Source organism: Equus quagga, chromosome 13, assembly GCF_021613505.1.
Source record: "Equus quagga isolate Etosha38 chromosome 13, UCLA_HA_Equagga_1.0, whole genome shotgun sequence".
NCBI classification, from domain to species: domain Eukaryota; kingdom Metazoa; phylum Chordata; class Mammalia; order Perissodactyla; family Equidae; genus Equus; species Equus quagga.
Window position 1 is genome coordinate 81,459,121 of NC_060279.1, and position 18,588 is coordinate 81,477,708.

Below are 18,588 nucleotides of genomic sequence, written 5' to 3' on the forward strand. Positions count from 1 at the left end.
GTCGCCGAGCCTCAGAGCCGCCTGGGCCGCGGGGACGGCGCCTCCTCCCACGCCTCGTGGTCAGTCCTCTCAGCCCCGACCCGACGCTCCGTAAACCGAGGTAAACACCAGAGAGCAGCCAAAACAACCGCCACAGGGAGGATGCCGGAAACCCCTCCTCCACGTTCTGTGCCCAAACGGAAACGCCTGTTATCGGTGCCGTCTCCGTCTCTTTCGTCGCGGAGCACTCTGGGTAATGTAGTCGCGGCCGCTGGTGGAGGAGGACCCAGCCAGGCTTTCAGAGATGCCAAGCTCCCCCGAGGGAGTGCGGGATTCAGTCGTTCTTAAAGGGCCTTATCAGGTTTCTAGGGAGCGGTGTCAGCAGCTGATCGCACAACTCTTTGGAAACATAGCGTCTCAGACTCTGAAGCTCAGCATGGTCCCAAAAGCTAAAAATATTACCTCAGTTATTCCAAAAGGCTACAGATCCAAATGCACATATTGTTTCGCAGAGTCATTTAAACACAAAATGTATCCACTGGAAGTAGAAACTAACAAGCATTATCTTCTCGCAGTTCAAATGTATGGACGCCGAAGCATCAGAGACGGTTTTATCGTCCGTGTATGTTTGGTCAGGGACAAGGCAAAAAGTACTCCAGATAGGGCCATGACAGGGAAGACAGAGAAGTGAGGCAACCCTGAGGCAGGAGTATAAAGGTCGGTGTCTCTGGTTCCCATAGAAAACAGCTCTCCTGTATGTATAGTCAATTATTGTGTCCAATTAACTGACCAACACTTTTGTCTATTTAATATCTTTTACTTGATGTCCTGACACGTTCAATTTCTTGAGTCTGACATCAATCTCAAGAACAATAATGAAACAAATGCTATGTTGGTACTGGACAAGGGCTGCAATGTTCAAAGACAGAGCATGTATGCAAAGGATGCTGTCCACACTAAGATACTGAGAAGATCTTAAACCTATGATTTCTTCTCATTGCTGGGAAGTGGTTATAATTTCTCTTGTAATTGCAGGGACTGTTCTGCATGGGGAATTAATATTATCTCAGAAAAACAGTTATAAAGCGCAAATTCCTGAAAGCTTTAAATGATTTTTCTTACACAACACCCACAAGACTGGAACACTTTTTTTTTCTTTTGCTAAGGAAGATAGGCCCTGAGCTTACCACTACACCACCAAGCCGGCCCCAAGACCAATACTTTTGACACCAAAGGTGTGTGTTTACACACCAAGCAATTCCCTAATTCTCTGCAGACACCATCTGGTGTCCTACAATTTAACTTAATTCTGATGCTAACTACCTGAAATTAGTGTAAACGTCACAGATTAAGGACTCAGTCCCACAAAACTGCCACCCACTTTAAACACCAATGGCAAATAACTACTACCTCAGCTTACCCACACTTCCATGCAACTTGACTACAAATCAGGAGTTCCCAGGAGCCTCTCCTCAGTTTCCGTAATTTGTTATAATGTCTCACAGAACTCAGGGAAACACTTTACTATTACTGGTATATTATAAATGACACAGATGATCGGCCAGATGAAGTACATAAGTGAAGTCTGAAAGTTTCCCTAGAGCAGGAGTTTCTGTCGCATAGAAGTGGGGTACATCACCTTCCTCAGTAGGTAGATGTGTTCACCACCAGAAATTCTCAGAACCTTCTAGTTTAGCTTTTTTTTTTTGATGTTTAATTACGTAGGCATGATTGATTAAATTGGTGATTATCTCAACCTTCAGCCCCTCTGCTCCCTGAAGGTAGGGGTGTGTGTGTGTGGCTGAAAGTTCCAACCCTCTAATCAGGCCTTGGTCTTTTCAGTGACCAGTCCCATCCTGGAGCTATCTAGGGGGCCCCTAGCCTTGTCATCTCATTAGTACACAAAAAGACACACTTGTTACTCTGAAGATTCCAAGGGTTTAAAGAGCTGTGTGTCAGGAACCAAGGGCAGAGACCAAATATATAGCTCTTGTTATGTCACAGGTGTTAACAATAACTATGTAGTGATTCAAAGGTGGTGGCATAGTAAACATCAGTGGATGGTGAAAAAAGTTGACTTTAGATAAATTTTAGCAGTGACGCCTGGGAAAATATAAAATTAATCTGAGCATTTGACTACAAGAGTCACTGATGATTGTCTCCAATATGAAATTTTCTTCATTTTTGAAAACACTGAGCAATACCAGTGTAGAGGGAAAATCACTAGACATTTGACGCTAATTTTATATTATTCTTGGTGTAATAAAAATATTTTAGTTCTGGGGCTGGCCTGGTGGTGTAGTGTCCAAGTTTGCACACTCCACTTCGATGGCCCTGGGTTCACGGGTTTGGATCCTGGGCGCAGACCTAAACACTGCTTATCAAGCCATGCTGTGGTGGTGTCCCACATGCAAAAGAGAGGAAGATTGGCACAGATGTTAGCTCAGGCCCAATTAATCTTCCTCAGACACACACACACACACAAATTAGTTCTTGGGGTCGGCCCCATGGCTGAGTGGTTAAGTTTGCGCGCTCCCTTCAGCAGCCCAGGGTTTCGCTGGTTCGGGTCCTAGGCACGGACATTGTGCTGCTCATCGGGCCATGCTGGGGCAGTGTCCCACATGCCACAGCTGGAAGGAGCCACAACTAAAAAAATACACAACTATGTACCGGGGGGTTTGGGGAGAAAAAGGAAAAAAAAAAAATCTTAAAAAAAAAAATTAGTTCTTAATGAAAGACTGTTTTTTTTTTTTTTTTTTTTTTGAGGAATATTAGCCCTGAGCTAACTACTGCCAATCCTTCTCTTTTTGCTGAGGAAGACTAGCCCTGAGCTCATATCCGTGCTCATCTTCCTCTACTTTCTATGTGGGACACCTACCACAGCCTGGCTTGCCAAGCGATGCCATGTCTGCACCCGGGATCCAAACTGGTGAACCCTAGGCTGCCAAAGCGGAACGTACACACTTAACTGCTGAGCCACCAGGTCAGCCCCTCATGTGGAGGTTTTAATTCAATTTCCCAATACATTTGATAATCTACATCAGTATTACCACTGGTTGTTTGAGTCCATTAATTAATCTTACCAATATTACCAATTGGTATCACACCAGATAGCAATTACATTATGAGTTAGACTAAGATCATTACAAAACAAGTCAAAACTACAGTAGTATTCTCTTGGCCTTCCCCCAAAAGTGGTCTTTGCCCATATACTAAATATTGTCATGGAATGGAGTTTAAATTGAGAATCAAGTGTCAGCCAGAGAATTAAAACATTCTTGTGAAGGCACAGTCTCTGCATAATGGGGTCTATCCCTAATGAATGCTTTGGCTTCCTAATGGAAAAGAAGGCATTAGCCAAATCTAGTACAAAATACTGATCTTCTTGAGCTTGTAGCATAGCTTTAATTGTTGATACCATATCAGGTATAGCTAATGATTGGGGTTACCAATTTATCAAGTCCTCCAAAACCGCTAGTTAACCTCTCACATCCATCCTTACACCTCATATAAGACTATTAATAGGGAATATGTAAGTACTAACATACCTGCACCTAAAAGATCCTTACTAATTGAAGCCAACATTTTTTTATTCCCCCCAGGTATCCCATGCTGTTTTAAATTAACCACCTGAGTGGACTTAGGTAATTTTAAAGGTTCCCATCTAGTATGCTCAATTAATTATAAGAAGACTAAGCAGATTTTTTATGACATCACATCCATTCCAATAATATACTGCGGTCAAGGTGAGGCAACAACTATACATAATTTCAGTCCATAAATTCCTTTATAAACCATGCTTTCACCTGCAAGCCTTCTACAGTATCACCATATTCTTGTAATCATATTGCCCTCTAAGTTTTCATTAGCTATTTAAGTTATAACAATACATTGATGATCAGGGCCCAGCAACTGTAAATTTCGTACTGCCCCTAGGCCATTTTACCAATACCAATGAAAGCATGCTGGAGTGACTGACACACTCTGTGGGACTTTGCCAGATGGTAATAGCAGGATGGCTTCTGCCACTGGCAAAGAATAGAATGTGAAACACAGCTCTTGAAGACACCTCACAACTGGGACTGAACAAGGAATCTCCCCCGTGTGGATGGTCTTAAGTATAAGGTTCTACTTCTGAACAGTGGCTCCCTCACAAAGCCTACTCTCAGAGCCTCCCTCTGGGGAGAGCTGTTAGGCTGAACAAGGAGACAGCACATTCTCTGTACTGCTAAGGCCTTTGTCCAGTGTGGACTTTCCAATGAGGAACAAAGTTCGGTCTTTACATAAAGGTTTTCCCACGTCTGCTGCATTCATAGTCACTGCTAGGAATTCTCAAATACACAGTAAGTTAGGAGTGTTGGCTAAAGGATTTCCCACATTGGCTGTAGTCTCAGGGCTTTTCTCCACTGTGAATCTTCTGGTGGAGGACAAGTGTGTGTTTGCGGCTGAACTCTTTCCCACATTCACTGCACACATAAGGCTGTTCTCCAGTGTGCATTTTCCAGTGCCGAATAAGGTTTGGCCTTTGAGTAAAGGCTTTCCCACATTTGCTGCACTCATAAGGCTTTTCACCAGAGTGAACTTTTTGGTGCTGAATGAGTTTAGAGATGCAGCTAAAGGCTTTCCCACATCGGCTACACTCATAATCACTGCTATGGATTCTCCAATGTACATTAAGGTGGGAGCTCTGGCTAAAGGCCTTCCCACATTCACTGCACTCATAAGGCTTTTCTCCAGTGTGAGTTCTCTGGTGCAGGACAAGTGTGTGTTTGCGGTTGAACTCTTTGCCACACTCACTGCACAGATAAGGCCTTGCTCCTGTGTGAACCTCCTGGTGTCTAATGAGGTTCGACTTACTGCTAAAGAATTTTCCACAATTACTGCACTGATAGAGCCTTTCTCCTGTGTGAACTCTCCTGTGTTCAATCAGGCCAGAGATTTGTCTAAAGAATTTCCCACATTCGTTGCACTCATAAGGCCTTTCTCCAGTGTGGACTGTGTGGTGTTTAAAAAGGTCACAGCTTTGGCTAAAGAATTTCCCACATTTGCTGCACTCATAAGGCCTTTCTCCAGTGTGGATTCTCTGGTGCCGAGTAAGAGTGTCTTTGCGGGTGAACACTTTCCCACATTCACTGCACTTGTGATGCCTCTGTCCCGTGTGAAGGGCTCCCCCAAGCTCGGTGCTCTCATGGGGCTTCATCCTGATATGGGGGACCTGGTGCTGAAGAAGGCCAGAGGTGGCTGGAAAGTCCATTCTGCCCTCAACATATGTGTAGGGCTTCTCTGACACAGAGATTCTGCAGTTTTTCACAGGGTCCCTGCCCTCATCCCTTCTGAAAGGTTTCTCTCCACTGTGCTGCTTCTGGTGCTGGTGAAGGATTGCACTGAACCAGAATTGCTTTCCACATGTCCCACACGTGTGTGGTTTCTCCCTGGCTTCTCTCCTCTGGTATTCAGTCAGATGTAAGATGTCTTTCAATATTGGGCCAGTCATGTCACATAAGTGGGTCTTCAGAACTGCCAAAGGTGTCTTCACCCGTGACACTCCTTCTAAAGAAACTCTCTGCTTAAAGGATGCATCCTCTTTTTCCACTCCACACCAATAACCTGAAAGCAAAGAAGTACTGAGGTGGTGCATGTTGACTTTGGTGGAGGGGGCAACCCCACTGTAAATGTCTGACACACCCAGGAATAAGTCCATGGGACTTCTTCCAGGACAAGAGAGACCAGGTCAGGTTGAGAAAGGGATTGTTATGCAGTACTGGGTTTCCGAAGGTCAGAGAATGGGGCAGGCCTCCTGAAGGCAAGGATATGAGGGTAGAATATAGTAGATAGCTTCTGGTAGGATGTTGGCTATTGTGACAGGTGAGTGCTATGCAGAAGGGCATATCCAGGCCCAGGAAAATCCAATTACAAGTAGCTGGTGTTCAAGGACTATTTAAGGATATGTACCCATCTCATGATACACTAAGTGTAGGCTAATTTTGCAGAACAATGGAGACTCTGCAGTGGAAAGGAACAGGTGCAAGGTAGATGCCAGAAAGATGGGAGATGGCAAGGGGCTAGAATTCAGACTGGAAATAAGTCTCAATGTCAAGAATGGGGAAGGATAAGTAAACATTGTGTGGCCACCAGCCTTGAAACCAAACACTGGCGTGATCAGTCAATATTGCTGGTTTTGGACCCAACCCTGACATCATGCCCTTCGCTGGTATCCACTTACCAGGTCTAGGTCCCTTCTGAGCCTCTCTTTCTGAGGCTGGAGTCACATCCACCTGGTCAGGCATCCAGGGCTCTTCCCCTTGCTCCAGTTGTGTAACTAAGTGTGATCTAAAGGATGCAATTCCTGAGGGAAACACAGGACAGGTGACAGTCAGTACTGGCCCCAAGCAACCCACCCTATGACAGACCACAAGGAAAAAAAAGGGAATTACAAAAAAGAACTTCAAAGGAAGGTTGTGTCGAATAGTCCAAAGGTCCCCATAAGTAGTGATTATGTGAGTGCCTGTAACTCTTGGTATAATTGAGTCCCAGAAAATGTCACCTAGAGGAAAGGGACAGAGCCTTGGGCAAAGAGGTGCCATAATTCTGGACAGATTTACCGACCCAGAAAATGAGCAAGGTTAATGGGATCCACTGGGCAAACCACATCTTGTGACACTCAAGCCCTTGGCTACATGGCTTCAGGATGGCTCAGTAAGAGGCGAGGACACTCCATACAGCTCAGCCCTGGCACCCATGAATCCTACACGAGGAAACCTGGCAAGGATCATAGCAGTGCCCCTGATCTGACTGTGGGAAGGACAGAGCTGTCCACGGAGAAAAGGAGAAAGAAGATGGTCTGGTGTGAGTACCTTACCCAGTGACGCTAAAAGTGCAAAGTTCTCCAGCATCACATCCCAGTACAGGAGTCTCTGAGCATCATCAAGGAGCATCCATTCTTCCCAGGAGAAGTACACAAACACATCCTCAGAGATCACACAGCCCTGCAATAACATGGCCAGCAAGGTCCAGGAAAAGTCTCTTGACTGAGTATCCCCACACTATCCACCCACAACAATGTCCTGCTCTCCTACTTCCCAAGGTCCCAAGTCAGAGGAGATACCAGGCACTGGTATCACTGGTCCTTGCTCTCTCCCGATTACCCCAGTGATCACTTGTCAGCCCACAGCAACAATAAGCAGGTTGGGAGATACAAGCCATTTAAGCTCTGAGCCTGGAATGGAACACCAAGGCCTACCTCCTCTCCTGACAGCCAATTCCTCCCGGGTCCCCCAGAACATGCTGCCTAGAATAAACCTGGGCCCACTTGTCTCACTTAAGCCTCCAGTGACAGGGCCACAAGACCATCGGTTCACACTCACTCCTTTCATGCACATTAATCCTTGGACCACACCTCCCTCACATCTTCCTCCCTCATGTCTTTGGCTACCTACTACCACTCTTCTGATACACACCATAGACATCACCCTGGACATCCCACATAGCACGGAGAGAACACTTGGCCATACAATCAGGATTCCTATCTAGTCCCAAACCTCCAATGGCTCCAACTGCCAAAGAAAGCCACATTTCTGATTTGAAGGCCTCCCAATCTGGACCTTTTCCTTTCTTCAATCACATGCACCCAGAACCACGTGCATACTTCATGTACCCTCAGCCCTTTTCCATTTCTCTGTTGCACACTGTATTAATTTCCTATTGCTGCTATAACAAATTATTACTAGCTTTGTGGCTTAAATCAACAAAAATTTATCATCTTACAGTTCTGGAGCTTATAAACCCAAACTAGGCTTCATTAGGCTAAAATCAAGATGCCATGAGGATTGTACTCCCTTTGGCAGTTCTATGGAAGAATCTGTTTCCTTACCTTTTCCAGTTTCTGAAGATCCCCTGCATTTCTTAACTCCTTGCCCCTTTCTCCACCTTCAAAGCTAGCAAGTGTATCACTCTGATATCTATTTCCTTGCCCAAATCTCCTTTGACTCTATCCTCCTGCAACTACACTGGGCCCCCTACGATAATCTCTCCCTCTTAAGATCCTTAATTTAATCACACACAAAAAGTCCCTTTTGCCATGTGAGGTAACAGATCCAAAGGTTCCAGGGATTAGGACATGGATATCTTTGAGAGGCCATTATTCTGCCTACCATACACACGCTGTCCCCTCACCAGTCACAACCTTCTTATCTCCACCTAATCCTCTGAAAATTAATTTACAACCAACCTCCCCATTTCAGTTGATAAGTGTTGCAAGGTCCAAAACCTTGGATCTCTGACTCCCTTCCTTCCCTCTGCCACAATCTACTTCAGAAAATAAAATCAGGGGCCAGCCCAGTAGCATAGTGGTTAAGTTCACATGCTCCGCTCCAGTGACCTGGGGTTCGCAGGTGTGGATCCCAGGTGCAGACCTAGCACCACTTGTCAAGCCACGCTGTGGCGGCATCCCCCATAAAATAGAGGAAGATGGGCACAGATGTTAGCTCAGCAACAGTCTTCCTCAAGCAAAAAGAGGAAGATTGGCAACAGATATTAGTTCAGGGCCAATTTTCCTCACAAAAAGAAAGAAAGAAAGAAAAAAATTCAGCCCTAGTAAAATAACAGACTGAGAACACAACCTTGTCTGCCACCTTCACAGCACTCACTCCGACACAGCCCACCAATGCTCATCTGGACTACTGCAGTACCTCCTCCCTGGTTTCCCTGTGGTGTGATCATACAAAAAAACAAAATTCTGACCCATAACCTCTGCAGCCACCAGCATGGTAAGCCAAACCAGTCACTGTAGCAACCCAAACAAAAAGGTCAGGACTCGGTAAAAACTGCCATTTTCCCTAACTTTTGCACTCGCTTCCAACTTAGGGCCAATCAGCTTTCCCTCTCTCCTGTGTGCCTTTGAGCCTCAGCCAACCGCAAGTGATGATGCCTGCCTCCCTTGCTACAGCAGGCTCTGAAGAAATAACCTTTGCCTGTTCTTCTTTGGGTGGGCTTCTTTGATTTCCAGGCCTGCCTCCACCATCACCCCCACCCCTTCACAGTCTGTTCACTCCGCAGCCAGAGGAAGCCTGCTGAGACTCTGCTCCAAATTCTCTTGTGGCTCCCACTACCCTCAGAAGACAGGCCGCACTCCTCAGCTCCACTTCAGGCTTGAAGCCTGTCCCTCCGGTGTCTCCACCAGAAAGGAAAGAGACCTGCAATTCACGAAGACAGCCCAGCCTCACCTCCAGGCATCTGCACATGCCTTGGGATGCCTTTCATCCTGCATTGCTCTGGGTTCTACAGGGGAAGCTCTCCATATAACTGCTGGCTTGGATTGAGTTCGCCTCCTCAGAATCTGCAGACGGAATTTCAGGGACAGACGCCTCCACATATTGGGGAGGGTGAGGGCACGACCATCAGCTTGGCTGCCGTCATTGCAGCCTGAGGGCCAAAGGAACAAGAGCAAGAGGAGGACGTGGGCTGGTGCCGCGCCTCCAGCCCACCTCTGTGCAGTGGGCACCACATGCCCCTAGCAGCCAGCACACCAGATCAGGGCATATTAGTCTTAAATCACAGGGATATGAAAGTGCAGTAGACAAGAGGGCCACCATGAGGACAGCCAAAGTCCCACCCCAACATGAACCACTCCCAGGAAAGACCTCCTCCCAGGCCATCACTGGCTGAACTGCCACCTCATGGCACAGAACCTTGTAGGCACTGAAGTCACCAATAGGCACAAAAGGGAGGCCCAGGTGGTCAGAAGGTGGAAGGCAAAAGAATCATTTACTGAGCATCTACTGGGTGCTGAGCCTGCCAGTTGCTGCCAAGCCTCATCTTGTGTCTCACATCGTCTCCTCCGAGTCTGTAGCAGGTGCCCCATGTCCTGAGCGTGACCCCTTGGCTCTTGTGGAGGTTCACGGCTGGAAATCCCAACCTCCACCCCCTAATTTGGGACCCTACGCAAGCAACTTCACCTCCAAGATATGAAACAAAAAATGAAGATAAAACCTCTCTGACCTCTGTGAAGTTATTCAAATGCTCTTCAAACGTAAACGTCCATTCCTTAAAATGGCAGAGAAAGTAGCTACATCTAGGTGAAGTTCTGTATAAAGCACTTAAAACTGCAAGGTGCAGTCAGCACTGGACATACGGTCCTCATCATCACAAGTCTGGCCTCTCATCTACCCCTGTGGTGGGAGGTAAGTCACGGTTGCCTATTTGCAGAGCTAAGGGCAGCATCTGTCAAAATTCAAATACACATAACCCGGACCTGCAAGTAGCCTTGACAGCAATGATTAAAAATTTTACAGGATGGCAGAGTGTGTACAATCTCTGCCGTTCAAAATTATTTCAAGAAAAAAATCACACATAAAAAAATGATACAAATTTCAGGAAGCCTGTTGTACGGGGGATACATTCCTCTAGGCAAGATGACTCAAGATTTACAATTTAAGAAATATTTTCCTCAAGAATAAGTACAGCATAGAGTTGACATCATTTCAAATTTTGTGGCACAATTCTTCTATACCTTACTTTTTTTTTTTTTTTTAAAAGACTGGCCCTGAGCTAACCTCTGTTGCCAATCTCTTTTTTTTCTTCTCCCAAAGCCCCCCAGTACATAGTTGTATATTCTAGTTGTAGGTCCTCCTCGTTCTGTTATGTGGGACGCCGCCTCAGCATGGCTTTATGAGTGGTGCCAGGTCTGCATCCAGGATCTGAACCAGAGAAACCCTGGGCTGCCGAAGCAGAGTGCGCGAACTTAACCACTCGGCCACAAGGCCGGCTGCCTATATCCTACTTTCAAATTCACAAACTTTGGGGGCTGGCCCCGTGGCCGAGTGGTTAAGTTCGCGCGCTCCACTGTAGGCGGCCCAGTGTTTCGTTGGTTCGAATCCTGGGCGCGGACATGGCACTGCTCATCAGACCACGCTGAGGCAGCATCCCACATGCCACAACTAGAAAGACCCACAACGAAGAATATACAACTATATACCGGGGCGCTTTGGGGAGAAAAAGGAAAAAATAAAAAAAATCTTTAAAAAAAAAAAAAAAAAAAAAACAAATTCACAAACTTTGAACTTGCATTAGAACCAGTCATGTGGTGTTTGGCTTCAAACTGGCAACAGAATCTACCATATGGTGTCTAGTGTCTGACTTCAGGGCTCCTGGGCTCCTGGGGGAAGCTTACCTGGTTTTGCAGCTAATAACCCCAGTACTGATTAGGGTTCCTTGGGCAGGAACCTCATCTCTCCAAATCTCAGTTTCCTCATTTCTTAAATGGGGAAATAATAGTATCCACAGCACATGGTTGCAATTACTACCTGGGTAATTACATGCCATCCTCTGGTCATTCTCCCAACAGTGCTTCAAACCCTTCATGCTTTGGAAAACAGAAAGTGACTCCTGACCACCCACATCCTCTTGACTTGCACCCTTGATTCAGAAGATTCCAGGTGCTCACCTCCTGCAGGAACTAGAACCCTGCCCTCCTCAACTGTCCTCCAGTAAACTGGCCCCAGGTTGATCTGTGTGGTCAATAGAAGCTCAGGCTGAATTCTCATGACTCAGGCTCATCAGCATCAGTCTCCAGCCGGACACCATCACTTGATACTGGAGACCAAAGGGAGTACTAAATCCTTAGAAGGGAGGAAAAGCAAAACCCCCGAATTCCATGGAAAAAAACGCTCTGTTTATTAGGTCATCTTTAATTTCTCTCAGCAGCAGTGTTTTTAGATTTCAATGAAACTTTCATGTTTTCAGTAATAAATAATTTTGCAGTTTTCAATAAAATGCTTAGGAATGAATATAATGAAAGAACGCGCACATATTTCATTATAGTCATTCCTAAGTATTTTATGTTTTGATGATATAGATTTGTAAAATTTCATCAATTTTTGTTTTCTGTGTACTGCTGACATACAGACTAGTTTATTTACATCTGTATCTGTCTGTCTACCCTCCCATGTTATTTATACATATATGTAAAGAGAAAGAACTTGTACATAGCACTTTGCTACAATCATTTATGCTAGTGATTTTTCTTCTTTAGCCTGTTAAAATGTTGGATAACACTCTTTGTTTTCCTAACATTAAACCAGCTTGGCATCACTGGAATAAATCTCTTGGTCATGGTCTATAATTCTTTTTACATATTGCTGGATTTTATTTGTTAATATTGTTTTGGTGCTATTTATGCCTATATTCATGACATTAGTTCTAGTAAAATTTTCAGATGCCTTAGAATTTTCCTTACATTCTATTATGTGTTCTGTAAAGGCAGGTGTATTTGGTGTGCATTTCTAAAATTTAAATGTGTTTGTATGTTTTTTCATATACCTAATAGTCACCTGGATTTCCTCTTCCATTGACTGTCTGCTCCTATTCTAGCCATTTAGGTTGGAGTCTTATTTCTTGTTCTAATTAATACTATTTCCTTGTATGGCATACATGTTGGATCCCTTGGCAGTTTTAGACACTGGAGATATCCAGTCTCAATCTTTCCTGACTCTAAATTTTGGCTGCCATAAGCTTTATGGAGTAGAAACCTATAACTCTAGAAATATATTTGCCAGTTTTCTATATATTTTGCTTTTTAGTGATACATTTAAATTTGTTGTTGTTGTTAGTACCATGGAATTGATTTGGATTCCTAGAGAGCCTACATACAGCAGAGTGGAACCCCAGTCTTTTTGTGCCATCCTCTCACCTTCTGGCACTATATCAGACAAGGCTCCACTGCTATTCATAGGGTTTTTGTGGCCAATTCCTTCGGAAGTCAGTAGCCAGGTTCTTCCTAATCTGTCAGCTCCACTGAAATCTGTCTACTATGGGTAACCCTGCTGGTATTTAAAATACCAATGGCATAGCTTTCAGCATCACAGCAACATGCCACTGCCACAGTATGACAACCAAGAGATGAGTGGCGTGGTTCCCTCACCAAGAAACGAAACTGAGATGTGGCGGTGAGAACATGCAATCTTAACCACTAGATCACCAGGGCTATCTGGTTACATTGAAATCACCCTTGCCTATTTTACAAAATGCGTCTAGTTTATCTTCTATTGGTTTTCCTTATTTCTTCTTTTATTCTTTGATAATTTGTGTTGTAAAAAACTGAAAGATGTGGATTTTCTGATATTTGAAAATTTCTAATTTAGTCTTGTTTTATTTAGAGAATATATTCTGTATGACTTCAATTTTAAAACTGACAAATTTATTTTATGTACCAGCATTTGGTTTATTCACCAAGTGTACCTGAAAAGAATATGTATTCTGCTCTATACATATCTATTGAATCAAGTTAGCTGATGATGTTGGCCATGTCTTCTACATCCTTAGGGTTTTTTCTGTCTATTCTATTAATTATTGAGAGAAAAGAATTTTGAAGGCCTGTTCTTAGGTACAAATACATTTCAGTTTTACATCTTCTTAATTACATTACTTGCTTGATATTATAAAATGTCCCTATGTCATCTTTGGTAATATTACTTTTCCGGATGACATTTTCTTATAACGTAGTCACTCCAACCCTCTTATGGTTAGTATCCATGTCTTATTTCATTCCATTCCTTTTAGCTTATCTCTTTTTTTTTTTTTTTTGAGAAAGATTAGCCCTGAGCTAACTACTGCCAATCCTCCTCTTTTTGCTGAGGAAGACTGGCCCTGAGCTAACATCCATGCCCATCTTCCTCTACTTTATACGTGGAACACCTACCACAGCATGGCTTTTGTCAAACGGTGCCAAGTCTGCACCTGGGATCCAAAGCCACGAACCCCGGGCCGCAGAGAAGCAGAATGTACGAACTTAACCACTGCACCACCGGGCCAGCCCCAAGCTTATCTCTATTTTTGTAATTAAGGATCATTTATTACAGACTGCACAGAGTTTGGCCGTGCCTTTAATATAGTCTGACAATCTCTATAATTTAAATATGTAAAATATTTAAAGGAAAAAAGCGAAGAGAATTGTGGGTACAAATGTATAAATTACTCGTTCTTGGCTATCCTCTCAGAAAGGGACAAATCGAAGAATAAGCACATACATGATATATTCAGACAACATTCATCTTGGTTTTACACTTTTGAACATTTTAAAACATACATTCACTAACGCAAAAATGAAGCCACAATATAGGTCACAAATTTTCCAAATTCTCTGTGAATATATGTATATTTATTTACTAGAAGTGTGATAATGTGATGTACAACAAGAAATACAGTCATGTACCGAATAACGACGTTTTGGTCAACAATGGACCACATATACGATGGTGGTCCCATAAGGTTAGTACCACAGAACCTAGGTGTGTAGTAGGCTATACCATCTAGGTTTCTGTAAGTATACTCTATGATGTTCCCACAATGATGAAACTGCCTAACGATGAATTTCTCAGAATGCATCTCTGTCATTAAGCAATGCACGACTGTACACATATTTAGTCTTTCTCCTCGTTTCTGGCACAGAGCTCCTGAAATGCTTGGTATTGCCTAAGTGATGAAACCAATAAAGATGACTTTTGTTATATCAAAGAGGTGGCTTTGGGATAGCACCTAAGGATGGCAGCTGGTTGTCAGGAGAACCAACAATCTGATTGGAGGGTTGGAACTTTCAGCCCCCCACTCCTACTGAGTTGAGTCACCAATGGCCAATGATGTAATCAATCACACCCATGTAATTAGGCCTCCATAAGAACCCAGGAAGGGGGTCAGAGAGCTTCTAGTTTGGTGAACGCAGGGAGAGCAGTGTACCTGAAGAGGTCGTGGGAGGTCTGCACCCCTTCCCCATACCTTGCCCTATGCGAGCTTCCATATGGCTGTTTCTGAGTTACATCCTTTTATAATAAACCGTTAATCTAGTAAATAAAATGTCTCCCTGAGTTCTGAGCCACTCAAGCAAACTAACTGAACCCAAGGGGGGCGTTGCTGGAACCTCCAATCTATAGCCAGTCAGTCAGGAGTGCAGGTTTATAACACGGGGTTGTGACTAGCTTCTGAAAGGGGGAGGGGCAGTCTTATAGGACTGACCCCTTAACCTGTGAGATCTGATGCTACTTCTGGGCAAAGTGTCAGAAGTGAGTTGAACTGTAGGACACCCAGCTGGTGTAGGAGAATTGCCTGGTGATGTGGCAAAACCCTCCCCTACACACTGGAATTGGTGTGGCCATAATCTTAAGCAGCCTTTCTCAAATAGGGTTCCATGAGAGAATTGGTTCCTACAGAAAATGACTTTAGTGAACATTGTCTTAAATACCCCAAGAAAGGTACATATCTAGGACCAGGCTAAATGCAAAACAGAAAAATCAATTCACTAGCTACAATGGATTCTTTAATTAATGATGAATTCTCTCATGAAATCAGTTTGACAGAGGATACAAAATGAAAATAATCTAGGAATTTAGATACCTGAACTTTTTTTCCTGGCTGTTTTTGTATCCCATGAAGGATACCAGAATATATCATCCCCAAATATGCCTCTTTGACATAAAAATTATTTTGAGCTGAAGGTATTAAAAAACAGCAAACACAGAAAGAGCTTGCCCTTTTCTGCCTAAAGGCAGGATATAAATTCTTCTTTTACTGGAGACAGATTCTTATCAGCCCAGAGACTGGCACCAAAGGAATCTGTGAACAAACTATATTCCATTGGTTCCCTCCCATATATTTACATTCCCACAGTGTGCTGCCCTTGGAAGCCTAAAACTGCTTGTCTTCATCGTGTCATTTCTCTACAAATTTATTATTCTTTGCTGAAGATCCTATAGAAGCTGGAATTCTACGCTGCCACTCTAAGTTACTTTTGGTTTAGGTTTCTCCCCTGTGATGTGTACAGCACATGTTAACACCTATTTTTCTCTTGTTAATCTGTTTTTTTGTTAAAGAGTCCCAGTTGAAAACCTAAGATGGGTAGACACAGAGTTTTGCCTCCTCTACACTCATTAAAATCACAAATAGGGGCCAGCCCTGTGGCCGAGTGGTTAAGATGGCGTGCTCCGCTTCAGCAGCCCAGGGTTTCACAGGTTCAGATCCTGGGCAAAGACATAGCACTGCTCATCAGGCCATGCTGAGGCGGCATGCCACATGCCACAACTAGAAGGACCTACAACTAGAATATGCAACTATGTACTGGGGGACTTTGGAGAGAAGAAAAAGAAAAAAGAAGTCACAAACAATATATAGAGAGTGTGAGCAGAAACATTTCCTGTGTTGGGACAACTCATATTAATGGAATCCTTTGGTATGAACTTCCCATGAGGCAAGATGCCCCCACTAAACCTGTCCTTGGAAAATTTATTTAGTCAAAAACACAAGGAGGTTGGGAAAATTTATGATAAGGCATTTGTGGTGTTTTGTGACTTTGGCAAGACTGAATGTAGTGGGATCACTCCTGGCACTGGAGAAGTTTTTCAGTCTGTGTTTCTCTTAGGAGGGGTTATTCAAAAGTGGAGGGTGAGGTCATCAGACAGTAGCAATTTTACAGCACCCCAACTGCGGTCACCATCCCAGGCCAGGCTCCTTAGTGCCCTACAGCCTTCTTCTCATGCAGACATTGGATAGAACCCTTTGAAATGCCAGGACCTCTCCTTTCTGAAGTCTCAGGAATGCCTACCCTTTGCTTCCTGCCTTCCAGCCACAGCCCTCCCCTCTCACCTGGGACCATTTGAAATAACGTACTTAAGATTGCTCTCCTAAATCTGATCTCTAGGCCTGACTTAGTCCACACCACTCTCCTCACACTGTAGACATCTCCAATGCAGCCCCTTCTCCAGAACCCCAGACCTTCCAGTCCAGCTGCCCATGGGACACTTCCACTCTGAGACACCTCAAAATCAACCGTGTCCAAAATTCAACTTCTGATCCCCCTGTAACCTCTTCCCTACTTTGACTTCCCGATTTCCATGAAAAACAAAAAAACAAAACCTAAAAACTTGGTTTTTCACTTCTTACTATCAATCACAGCCGGACCTGATACAGCAGGAAATACTGTCGGTTCTTTTTAAAAAACTTAACAGGAATTTAATCACTTCTTCCTCCTCTCCCAGCACTGTTCTGGTCCATTCACCATCAAAATATTCCTGGAGTAGAACGCAGTTGACCCACCTTACTGGTCTCCGTGCATCCATCCTCACGTTCCCCTCCCCAACCCAATGTTTGGCCCTGCGCAAAATTTGAGATACCTTTAAAATTCCTACTCAGATAAAACCCTTCTTCTATGGCTTACGGCTCCCAAAGTCCTCATAGGGAAAGCACAACTCCTCACACTCTGCTCGTGCTGATACAGCATGGATCTCCCGAACAGTTGTGGTTCCGTCCCACCTCCACGCCTCTTGCTCACGCCGGTCCCTCTGCCAGTCAACACTCTCCTCCACGTCATCACACTGGCTTTCTGATATGGGGCCCCAACCACGAGCTCCCCACCGTTCTGGACACAGGGATCTAGACTGACAAACGTGAGCAGCGCCCGCCCTCGGGCAGGAGCTCGGGTTGCTCTGAGGGCGGGCGGGCGGGCCGGGGGCGGGCCGGAGCCGAGCGCTCACCTGAACAGGCTCCCTCCGCGCGGCCGCCGCCATCGGCCTCGGGGGCGAAGCGCGGCCGGGCGCGGCGGGAGTCTGCGTTGGGGACGCCGACACCGCCGACGCAAGCTCCGCCCCGGCAGAACCTAAGCCTTGCCTCCGTCCAGTGGGGATAACGCCTCCACGTGCGCCTTCACTGTTCCTCCCCCTCCGGAGGGACCAAGCATTCATGACGCAGGCTCTGGCCAAACCTCTCAAGAGCCAACAAAACGTCTGTGGCGAAGAGGACGCCGGAAGTCCCGCCCAGCCATCTTCCGCACGCACGGAAACGCCCCCTTCCCGGGCCTTCACTGGACGTGCGGCGGCGCACTGGTTTCTGGGTAATGTAGTTCTCGGTGAGCCGCTAGCCTAGTCCCGGGGTTCCCGGCCTGGGCTCCTGGGAAAAGGCTGGGTGCCGCCGCAAAGAGCGGCCGTTTATGGGACGCCTAAGCCCCGAATATCCGGCGAGCCTTCGTTCCTCTTAAGGGGACCGCACCCAGATTCTGCGGAATGTAGTCTGCACCAATCACAAAATGTTTGGAGACATATTATTTCAGGTGTTCCCCAAAGCCGCAAATGGACATAGCACACCATAAAGTCTCTCTGTGTCCACTCATACCTGGGAGCTAATGACTATTACCTTGTTGCTTTTTAAATACATATAGACTGAAGCTTCAGCATCAGTTTTATGTTCTTCAGTTCTGGTTAGGGACAAGAGAAAAGACTCCAGACGGGGCCACGGAGTGGAAGAAAGAGGGACGTTGAGCTGCCCTGAAGCAAGTGGGCAGATTTCCTCAGAAAACTTTTCTCGTGCCTGTATAATCAGTGATTGTATTCAACCCAGGAAGCAAGCAACACTGTTTTCTTCTAGATAATATTTCCTATCCATATCCCAAGATACATAGAATTGCTTCAAAGATTTGAGACCTGTCAGAAAAGAAGCGTGACCTTTTGAATGCCATTTCTTGAGTGGACTGTGTCTGTCATTGTCACAGTCGGAACATGAGTCCAAAATGGGTCATATGAACCCTAAGATAAATGTGGGGGACGCTAGGTCATCTCCTTGCTGTGAAGTGATTAC

At 45.0% G+C, this 18,588-nt stretch overlaps 1 protein-coding gene across 1 annotated transcript; it reads right to left on the reverse strand.

Moving 5' to 3' along the window:
• Positions 1-2,897: 2,897 nt before the first annotated feature.
• ZNF671 (zinc finger protein 671) lies at positions 2,898-17,838 on the reverse strand. Its single transcript, XM_046684452.1, has 4 exons — positions 17,493-17,838; positions 6,839-6,965; positions 6,203-6,325; positions 2,898-5,586 (listed from the first exon to the last, which is right to left on the reverse strand). The coding sequence occupies exons 1-4, from the start codon at positions 17,697-17,699 to the stop codon at positions 4,370-4,372; spliced, it is 1,674 nt and encodes a 557-aa protein (XP_046540408.1). The 5' UTR covers positions 17,700-17,838; the 3' UTR covers positions 2,898-4,369.
• Between the last annotated feature and the right edge of the window lie 750 nt (positions 17,839-18,588).

Bases quoted from the DNA above. Each gene is read 5' to 3' on its own strand.
- ZNF671 (XM_046684452.1), bottom strand. From the start codon at position 17,699: ATGAATGCTTGGTCCCTCCGGAGGGGGAGGAACAGTGAAGGCGCACGT. The intron at 6,966-17,492 runs GTGAGCGCTCGG...ATGTTATTGCAG, and splicing joins CGCGGAGGGAGCCTGTTCAG to GGCTGTGTGATCTCTGAGGA. The intron at 6,326-6,838 runs GTAAGGTACTCA...TGTTTCCCTCAG, and splicing joins TGCACTTTTAGCGTCACTGG to GAATTGCATCCTTTAGATCA.